Source organism: Coffea eugenioides, chromosome 2 (genome assembly GCF_003713205.1).
Source record: "Coffea eugenioides isolate CCC68of chromosome 2, Ceug_1.0, whole genome shotgun sequence".
In the NCBI taxonomy this organism is placed as follows: Eukaryota; Viridiplantae; Streptophyta; class Magnoliopsida; order Gentianales; family Rubiaceae; genus Coffea; species Coffea eugenioides.
In genome coordinates, this window is record NC_040036.1 from 14,933,783 (window position 1) to 14,944,911 (window position 11,129).

An 11,129-nucleotide genomic window follows, 5' to 3' on the forward strand; every position below is an offset into this window, starting at 1 on the left:
TTTCTTGGTAGTTATTAGTGAAAACTTACACCTAAAATAACTTAAACATTGAAGCCCTTCTTGAAGTAGATCAATAAGGCGTGGACGTTTTAGTCATGGCTTCATGAGTTTGTCACTCAAAATATTTGCTTTCCTTCTTTCTCGGGGGGAAAAATCTTCATTATCTCCTAAAAGATGAAGATGGTATCCACATTAGACACAGATTAAAATGTGAAATACTATTTTACATTTATCGGATATGTACTTTTGACGGAACGTGGTCGGACCACTCTTATGTCACAAATCATCCCATAAATTTCGAAACCTATTTTGTTCAATCTTCTTTATAGAGACAAAGAAGACTAAAACTATAAAAACACTAATAATACAAGCTATATATACCTATATATTTTATGGCTAATATAAAATAACTAGTATGTCATTTTGGTAGTATAGTACCTACCTAAATACTACTACATGGGCAACATCTACTGAACAAAATACTTTCTTGGTTCAAACTTGGAAATAACCATGCTTGATATCCCTCTTTTGGCCCCAATCATGGATGCAAAGATGAAGTTTCTTGCCAGCAACAAGAAAATCCACAGCTTGAACTGGGCTAAGTATATTCATCAACTCCTTAAGGGTCTTAATCCTCAGCTTATCAGCCTCCTCCAAAATTCTCACCATACTTGTGTTGGGATATCAAGTGTGAATCAATATCCCACATCGGAAAGAGATAAGTAGAATGAGGAACATATAAGTGGGAATGATCTATAGACCCATTGCCTTAAGGTTTTGGGTTGGATGTGGTGTTAAACCCATGGTTGTGGTTCCCATTCTAACTCATGGTTAAATTCTCCCCGAGTTTGGCTCTCTCAGAGCCCAACAAATGGTATCAGAGCTCCGTTGGGGTTTTGGTTAATTATTTGAAATTGAGTGGGTGGTGGTATACCATGAGGTTTGGAACTATACAGTTTCCAATTCAACCGTTTAATGGAACTACAAGTTTCACTCTTTGGTAAAGAAAAGTGAAGGATGTTCTAGTTCAACAAGGTTTGGCAAAAGCGTTGAATGGAAAGAACAAGAAGCTAGAGAGCATGAATGATGATGAGTTTGAAGAGTTGGACGCAAGGTATGCGAGCACGATTCGGCTCTATGTGGCGGACAACATTATAAATAATGTGATAGATGAGGAAGATTCTGCAGCAGACCTTTGAAAAAAATTGGAAAAGCTTTATCTGGCTAAAAGCTTATCCAATAAGTTGCATCTAAAGCGGCAACTTTATGCACTAAAGATGGTGGAGGGTGGCAGTCTCATGGATCACATGAATACTTTCAACGGAATTTTGGATCAACTCCAAAAGGTTGGCGTAGATATTGAGGAAGAAGATAAGGCCCTTTTACTTCTTACTTCAGTTTCTGATTCTTACGAAAATGTCGTGACAACCCTGTTGTATGGGAAAGACATTTTAGAGTTCAAGAATGTGCAGTCTTCTTTGTTGGATCATGAAAAACAAAAGAAGGCAAACCAGGATGTGACACAAGAAGTTGCGTTAATTGCTCGAGGTGAGAATAAAAGAGGAAAACAATTTGGCGGTGAATCTAAGGCAGGTGGTTCAAAGGCCAAGAGAAAGGGTGGAATCCAGTGTTTTGGTTGTCATGAGTTTGGCCATATCAAAAAATATTGCCCTCATCAAAAGAAAAATGATGAGAATGACTATGATAATGTTGCTGGATATGCATCGGGTGGAGATATTCTCACAATCTCCAAAAGTAATAATACTTCTTCTCGTGATGGTTGGATTTTAGATTCTGGATGTGTTTCACATGTTTGCTCCAGGTTAGATTATTTTGATACTCTCCAAAGAAAGAAGGCAGGTTTTATGTTCTTGGGTGATGGATCTACTTGTCAAGTCAAAGGTGTTGGAGTGGTGAAAATCAAAATGTCGAATGGAGAGATTCGTTCTTTGGGTGGTGTGGCTTATGTCCCAAAGTTACGAAGGAATCTAATTTCTCTGAGCCAGTTAGACTCCGAGGGTTACCATTTTTTCGCTGCAGGTGGAGTCTTGAAAATCACACATGGCGAGACGGTCTTGTTGATGGGAAAGAAGTATGGTAATTTGTACCATTTGAATACCTCAATGGATTGGGAGCGGAAGGAGATCCAGGAATGCTCTCAAATTACAATTGGTGGTGAGAAGAAAAGTCCTGCTATGGGAGAGGGTGAATTGAGGCCCCTCTCGCGAGTCAACTAGATGTTGGACTCGATTAGCTACACACGTTCATTTGTCGACTGAATCAAGTGAAAACAAGACCGTATTGATTCGGGTGTGTAGCTAGGCACCAAGATACTTGGTGGAAAAAAAAAGGCAAATGGAGTTTTTTGGATGGTTTGCTGTGTTACTAAAAGAAATTTTCGCCAAGGTGGAGATTTGTTAGGAAATTGGCTTAATTTCTTTTAGGTGAATTTCTTATGTTGTGTGGAAGTAACTAGTTTCCTAATTGGATTTAGTTATTTGAAGTAGTAGTCAAGTAAATTCCTATTTAGCTAGATACTATTTTCTACTCTATATGAGTTTAGGAAATAGTATTGGTTTCCAATTGTTATTTGATTTTTTGGCAGTAATGTTCTCTATAAATAGGTAGATTGGCATACTACAAAGACACATAAGAAAGGAGTGGGAGAGTTCTTAGTGGGTGAGAGGGTTATACAAGAGTTGGGGTTTGGGAATCAAGTTATAATCTTGTGGTATTTTTCTCATAGTAAGAACAAGTTTTTCTCTCCGTGGATGTAGGCTTGGTGATTAAGCCGAACCACGTTAATTCTTGTGTGTTGTTCATCGTTCATGCTAGATATTATTTTCTATTAAATTGTTGGTCTTTTCCTTTTTAAATAATTGGCCTGATACCCTAACAAGTGGTATCAGAGCCGATGGTTCGACTAGGCAGCGACTCCAGGATAAAAAGCCAGTAGGAGTAGTAAGGCGTGGCTTAGATAAGAGTGGGGAAAAAAAAATCATACAGACCTGCAGTAAGGCAAGGGCATGTAGGCTCTTGAGCAAAAATCGTACACTCCAGATTGAAGTGGGCTTGATGGAGTGGATGGGCTAGGGAGAGAGGTCCGATGTGAAAGAGATTCACAATTGAGGAGGAGATTGTTGGGATATCAAGTGTGAATCAATATCCCACATCGGAAAGAGATGAGTAGAATGAGAAACATATAAGTGGGAATGATCCATAAACCCATTGCCTTAAGGTTTTGGGTTAGATGTGGTGTCAAACCCATGGTTGTGGTTCCCATTCTAACTCATGGTTAAATTCTCCCCGAGTTTGGCTCTCTCAGAGCCCAACAAGTTGAATGTTCATCAAGTGCCTCATCAGCTTGCACATTTTGGCTAGCAACAAGACTTGATTCCTTTGCAATTAACGCAAATGGCTGATCAGCAATCTTCTCTTGCAAACAAGCCAGTTGTTGAGACAATTCCTCTTCTTGCTTTATGGTTCTTCGCTGCAATTGATTGATCATCGAAAGCTGCGGAGCCGTAAGGGATAGCTCGCTTAGCTCACTAGTCCTGGTACCTTGCAGAAACTCTGCTATATGAGACTCAATTTCAATCCCAGAAAGTGCATAAATCAGCCTGATGAAAAGGGATGGCCTGCAGCCGGCTAGCCAGAGGAGAGAATTCTCCAGCGAAGAACACCAAGAAGGTGCAAAAAAAGGTGACACGTGGTCTTGCGCTAGACGGGTTCTTTCATCGGCATATGCTTGGAAGTGCTCGACGTTTTTCTGAACGAGTTGTCTTAGCAACACATCTTTGTCGCCAAAGTTGTCTTCCACAGTTAGAGCTTGTAGCATCTCTGATAGATCAGCCTCTTGAAGGATCATCCATTCGTGGAAACAACATTCTTGTTGGCCTCGGTGTGTGCTAGGACTAGGACTAGAACTAGCCATTCTGATCAACAAATTGGTGTTCTTCCCAAGTACTAGTAGCATTGTCTATAAATAATAAGAGTAAATCTTATATACATTATCAGTATATATGCTATTATTATTAAATTCATGACACATTTATAAAAGTTAGATTTTAAATTTAAATTTTTTATAGTTATTATTCATCTCAAAATGATAATATATACATTTTCAGTATATAAAAAAAATTAATTCAATTAATAAATGTTGAGAGAAAGGGTAAAACTAGTTTTGTATACTCTGTTACACTATTAGTGTTATACTCTTTGTTTTTTCATGTGTTAAAATGACAAATGCCTCTTTATTTATTTAACAACAAATCATGGAGGATGTGTTGTCTTATAAATGGTGTAACAGAAAGAATAACATAACAACGTAAATATTAAAGCAATAATGTAAACAAGGTTTTTTTTATTATTTTCATGGTCACTTGAATGGGAGATTTCAGATTTGGAACTTCTCTAATTACCAGTATCAATTGTATGATATATAACCAGCTTACTTTAATTAAGTTGGCCAAGAAATGAAGCATAATTTGTAGGTCTAATTATAGGTTAGGTGTTCAAACCTCTATTCCTATGATAACATTTCCTTTCATCTAGAGGGGGGATTTTCTCACTCTGACCCTCTCATAGCCTTTTTTCCTTAGTTTAGATTAGAGTAGCAGTTGACACCAATATAAATATTCAAACAATAATATATACAAACATAACAAATATTAATACTTTATGAAATTGTGTTCCATAGTCAATTTCGTCCAATCCAATTCTACAATAAACCAATTGAAACCATTGACTGATATATGCTCTCAAAATTGTGAATTTGTGATCGTAGAGAATATACAAAGTGGGTGAGGCCCTGAGAGCAGTTTTTCAAAACTGTTGGCTAAAGTACTAGAGGACAAAGTTGCCTGCTGTGGATGATGATAATCTTGAGAGTGAGCCCGTAATTTCTGACGCAGGGAAGAGGACACGTAGTTCATGCAAAAGAAGACAAATTAGGAGAGTAGGTATCTCTGGGTGACTTTCACAACCCCTTTGTAGAATTAACTTTGCCCCTTAAATCATATTTATCAGCACTTAGCCCTCACTTTGTTTGGAATTGAAGGACTATTGGACAAAAAATGCCCGGCCCGAGACTTATACATTTTTCTTTTTTTCCTTCTTTATACGTTTTCTTGCAAATGTTTTTGCATGTGTATGTTTTCCTTTGCATACTTGGAATGGATTCTATTATTTTCTGTTCTCGTGCTCTATTGGTGCAATCTCTGTATTTACAACTTTTCACCGTAAGTAATTGATTTGTTATGAACATTAGCATATTTACATGAATTTGTAATAATAGAATGTTCAATTGAATATGCCTTCGATATACAAGTAGTATAATATTAGATGTAAATAGTTGATCAAATGACCAATACTTTTATAATGCTATGAATAATCAATTAGCAACTTAGAAGAAAAGGTTGTCAATGTATCTTATTATTCTTCTGCACATAATGGTTTGAATTGTTTAACAAAATTGTTACTTTTTGCAGTTAATAAAACTATTATTAAAGGTCTATTATTAAACTAGGTTGCATTGTAAAAGAATAGATGGAGAAGAAAAAACAGGTTGAAAGGCCAAAAAAAAAAGGAAATAAAAAAGAAACTTCAATGGCACTTTTCTCCAAGGTTCAAGAAGGATAAATTGATATTAAATGAAAATGACGGATGCAAATTGAGAGACAAGTGCAAAAATAAGGGAATAAGTGTGATTTACGCTATTTGTGGCCCAAAAATAAATAAGTCGAAGTTTTCTTAGGTAAAAAGAGCATTTTATTGAATGGAGCATAATAGTACACTAGAGAGATCTGAATATTTTTTCACTGCAGATGAGATTTGAATCTCCAATTTATATTCCAAAGAAGAACTTAAGTCCTTTTTTGGTGATCACTGATTCAAAGCTCAGTGGTTTAATACTACCTATTTACCAACATTTGAGAAAAATGCCTTGTGGAAAATCTCAACTAATGTTGAGTAGCCAATTGTCTCTTGTATTCGGTACATTCCTCCGTTCTGCCAAATAGCTACCAATCTCTTTTATCACTTTTCGTACAATGATCTCCAAGCTTTGCCATCCTCTCTCTCTCTCCAGATACTATACTGCCCCTAAGTTGCTGTATGCTCCGACATAGTACTTCTCCCTCTATGGCTGAGACATAACTCTCCTTCCCAAGAAACGCAATAGGAGAATTGATGAGGCAACACTTGGAGCAAAAGATAACCAACCATGTTAAAGAGTCTTATCGTCGGATTCGAAAATATTGAGAATGATTCACCATTTACCATGTGAACATTTGTCGGAGCAAATTAAACAAGTGGTTATAAGTTTCTCTTTTTATAAGCTAAAGGCAAGAGGGAAATTCATATTATCCTCCGTTATTAGCCCTTCCATGCAGATCATCTCTTCTTCTATCCCATTCATGAATGCAAAGATGAAGTTTCTTGCTTGCGGCAAGCAAGAAACTCCACTGCTTGCAAGGGGGTCAATATGCCAAGGAGATCCTTAAGGCTATTCGACCTCAACTTATCAGCCTCCTCCATCACACTCACCGTAGCTCTTGCGTGTTCATCAAGCGCTTCATCAGCATCCCTAGTCAGAAGCATTGCCATCCGATTGCCCAACTGTCCGTCAGATATCAAAATTGTGTTGCTCTCGTGCCTCGCCCTCTTCCCCAACTATATATAGCAAAATGGCCACTCAAATACTGTCAGAAAGCATCCCCCTTTCAGGTGAGAAGTAGAAGCAGTTCTTCCAGTTTTCACTCGAGAATCGATACAAGGACTTCATTGAATCAAAAAAAGTTAAGGGCTTCAGCTGAATTTCTTGGAATGTCTTTTTGTCCTACTAATGGTATTATTGATTGCATGGTAGGTTTACTCGTTGCTATGTTTATTACAAATAATTCATACAAAACAGGTTTCAGGACTGTAACATTTTATTCCCTGACCTCTCTGGTAGCACAAATTTACGACTTCCTTTGAACCAAAATAGTAGTATACTCTTTCCTCCCTCATTTGATGGTGCGCTCTCTTCCGGTTTGGTAATTTATGAATCACAAAACTCCAATTTTAATCTCAAAATTAATAAAATTTTACTGCCGTTAAACTTCATAGTAACACTTTATACACGCTTCCGGCTATGGAATGAATACTTCTCATTTCAATGGAAGATTTCAAATCTTACAAGGAGAATTAAAACTTGGAAAAAGTTTGAGAGTTTCCACGGTCACCTTGGTCAATGTTCTTACTAGTTCAATTGGATCAAAGAGCAAACTGGAAGATTAAAAACTAGCCCAAGCAGAGACTGAAATAAATGGGCCTCATCTGAACATCTTAGAACATCTGCTCCCCAAGAATATGTGGGCCAACTGCCACACAAATTCTGTCTGCGGGCACCCACCTTTCAGGTGAGAAGTTTCAGAAGTTCATTCGATTTTCCCTCAAGAATCAATTTTCTTTGAAAAAAAAAATATTAAGGGCCTTGTTGAACATTGATCTTAGAATGTCTGTGTCTCGTGCATTGATCTTAGAACATTGATCAGATTCATGATTCAAGACTTGAACTTAACAGTAGAGAAAATCTAAAAATCCTCTTTTAACTATTGAACCAATTCTAGTGGTTAAATTTTATCACCCTTAACTCTAGGGTTAGTAAAACTACACCTCCCTTCAACCAAAAGAATTGATAGTGATACCTCTTTTTGACGGCATGGTAAAATGCAAATAATAAAATCTAAATTTTGCCCCCAAAATAATAAGACTTAACCTCCCATTAATTTTATGCACAGTAACCACTTAGCCTCATATTCAAAAACATTTATTCACTTTGACCTCGAAAATGGATTGTTCATGTTTTTGCTTATTCACTTTGACCTCGAAAATGGATTGTTCATGTTTTTGCTTTTCTTCTTCATATTTGGAGTGACAAACAGTCAATAACAACTTGGGAGAGGAATGGATTGAATGGTACTGAAGAAGGATGTGAGTGACATATCACGAGTTCGAAACTTTCCATTTACACTAAAAGTTAAAAAAAAAAAAAACAACTTGATTTAAAGAATTCAAGAAATGCCTAACATTTTCTCGTTGCACCACTGTAATATGTAAACTCATTTATCTTTCGTTTCAAAATTTTGGGAACCATAGCATCCTTGATTATGGATTTGCAGCTGTTATTTTACAAATAAGTGTGACAACTTGATGCTTAAGAAGTGATTCAGAACCATGTTCTACGCCATTGCATTTGAATCCTAATTTTTTTAAAACAGAATATTTTCAGGGAAATGGAATTACTCTTAAATGAATACTCGAAAAGTGTGGCGTGATACTATGGTTTTCTTATGATGGCTTCTAAGCGATGACGATTTGTTTTTCTCCCTCAACTGAAATGCAAAAAAGACCAGACGGAACTTGTCTATCCCTTAAAACGGCCAATTTTTCACTAGCTTCTCTTTTTTGACAGTGTTCGGATATCTAATGCATTCAATTCTATGGGAAGAACTAAACAGTATATTGATTAAGTTCAGTGAGAAAACAAATGTTATTATCCTCAGAATTTAGCTGGTTAAATTGTCATTAACCCAAAAACTTGTACACATCAATAAAACACGACATGGCAACGCTATCCTTATCTTTTATAAGCTCCTTATAATTATGGAAAAATTACCACAGATAGAATAAAAGTATTTATCACGTGCCATACCTAAATGCTATTAATTCTATTTTATTGGTTGTTTTGACAAGTACTGAAATCTTTATTTCATTAAGAGAAACTAATGTTACTGAGAAACCAATTAATTTAGAAGCACGATAAATTCTATTATGGGCCTATTTTTTTTTTTTTTTGGTGTGTTAATATATCTTTCATATTATCATTTAGGGTGATTAAAGAAAACTCTATTATACATGAATACATCCTCAACATTTTTAGGGAAAATTTTCTAACGATAATAACAAATGTGTTTCTATCTGATAGTAGACGCCATTCAAAGGATTAATTCTACTTTAACATCCCTAAAGTTTTTCTCAATTCTCTCAGTTTTGCTCTTTAAGAATGTTTTTGCAACAAGCATGGCAATTTTATGAAACATGGATTCAAAATCCCCTCCAAACAAGTATTTAGCAAGTTTAACTATCTTTTCTTTGCCTAGTTCTTTTGAACGGATCTTTTATCTTACTTTCAATTCCATTCTCTATCTCGCTTTTGATTATATTACCATTTCTTTTTTACAAATATCATATTTTAATTCTTTTTTTTTTGTTTCCTTCAAGTTCTGATAACTATGTAATACACGGAATTCAACAAACTATGAAAATAAAAATTCATTGCTCTTCTATCTATCAAGGTTTGTCGTACCAAATATGCATGTTTCCATCTAGTTGTCAATGCAAAAATTGAAAACCCCATTAAAGGAAAATTTTAAAAGGCCCGAAGCTTGTGGCGAGTAGCTGGTGTTGCCAAACTCCAGCAAACTATAGATATGTTTGCGTTGGAATTTGCTCATGACAGTATGAAATCAGTACGAGAATCCCTTGGGACACGTTGGGTAGATCAAATCGTGTCATTCATTCATTATGCTATGGCAAAAGTCCCTTTTTTCTTCTCTTAATCTTTAGTACTACCAATTGTCAGTAGAACTAAATTCACAAGAGAAAAATGGGGAAGGCGATTATTCTTTTCTTCTTCTTTTTTTTTCAGTGGCACTAATTGTTTATAATTTTGGTTTCGATATGTCAAAAACCCTTTGTTTTTTTCTTTTGTCTTTCTCTTTTGTAGTTTTTCGTTCAATAAGATTTGCTTATCTAAACTTTTCCATCTATAAAATTGTATATTTTTAAAAAAAAATATTATTTGCATTCTTATTTTTATCATTCACACTACCACCATCATTTTAATTATATAGTTTTTATTTATTAGATGATATGATGAAACAAATGATAGAAATACAAATAAGAAAAAATGGAATGTCAATTATAATAATATTTCCATTTGCAAATATTGATTGGATTCTCATTTTCCGGCCGCTATCAAATTGTCTGGACTCGTATAGTGATCTTCGGCCCCATACACCCCACGTGCCGCATAGTATAATTTTAGTTTACTTGCAAACACCATAGTCGGCATGCGGGTGTAGGAGAAGCGTATGGTAATGGCATAATCACAACACTTGGCAACAATTAATTGACAAATTAAAAATGGTCCCATAAAATGTTAAATCAAATTGGACATGAATGAATGAATGGTTCTATGTACAATTGTAGAAAATTTGGCATAGTGCTCTGAATTTTTGCCAAACCACATTTTCCTCCGAGGATCAAAATTTTGTACTCAATCAAAACTCTCGACCATTGGAACACGTGTAGTCCATCTTTCTCCGGTTTGAGTGGAGAAAGCAATATCATACATTGGACTATTATAAAATGTTATATCAAGAAAATGCATTGAATTGCTCTTTGACGTTGGTTCGAATGGTTTCAGGGTAGTTTAGTTAGATCCGAGGTCGTGCGTTCGAATCACCTCTCTACCGCTTATGTATTCTTGGGGGACGGGATACACAGACACTGGAAGATTAGTCTGACAAAAGCTGAGATACTACTCCCTGTGTTGAAAAAGAAAAAAAGAAAATGCATTGAATTGACCACCAATTCAGTCTTGCTTTGTGAAAAAAAAAATTTAAAAGAAAGTCTCATTATTAACCATTTCATTTTTAAAGCAAAATCTCATTAACCATATTTATGACTATGCCCTTAATTAATTTCTTGGAAGGAAACAAGGAACAATTGTTTCCTAATTGGCTCCATCAAGTAATCAAGAACAGCTAACCACTGAGCTCTAGCTCAGTGGCCACCGCCTCTCCTGGTGGGGTAGGAGGTCAGGGGTTCAACCCTTGCCTCCCCTCAAATTGTCTGCCCCTCATGGGCAACTCGGTTGGTCTCAGCAAGCCTCCTTAGGAGTGTCAGGATAGAGGAGCTAAACCAAACGATGTCGTTTGGGGAGATGTTAGTAATAAGGAAGAATAAGTAGAACGGTGCCGTATGAGTGCTTTCTTCAGTTGGCATCAGGCGCGTGAGTTGTAACAGAAATTAGTTAGAGGTAGTTAGCCTATCCTATTTGTACCAGCAAGATTGGTAGG

At 36.1% G+C, this 11,129-nt stretch overlaps 1 protein-coding gene across 1 annotated transcript; it reads right to left on the reverse strand.

Moving 5' to 3' along the window:
* Positions 1-492: 492 nt before the first annotated feature.
* LOC113757399 (protein DELAY OF GERMINATION 1-like) lies at positions 493-3,934 on the reverse strand. Its single transcript, XM_027300711.1, has 3 exons — positions 3,342-3,934; positions 1,570-1,578; positions 493-670 (listed from the first exon to the last, which is right to left on the reverse strand). The coding sequence occupies exons 1-3, from the start codon at positions 3,932-3,934 to the stop codon at positions 493-495; spliced, it is 780 nt and encodes a 259-aa protein (XP_027156512.1).
* Positions 3,935-11,129: the final 7,195 nt, after the last annotated feature.

What these genes read in the sequence shown, in the direction of transcription:
- LOC113757399 (XM_027300711.1), bottom strand. Translation starts at nt 3,934, where the DNA reads ATGGCTAGTTCTAGTCCTAGTCCTAGCACACACCGAGGCCAACAAGAA.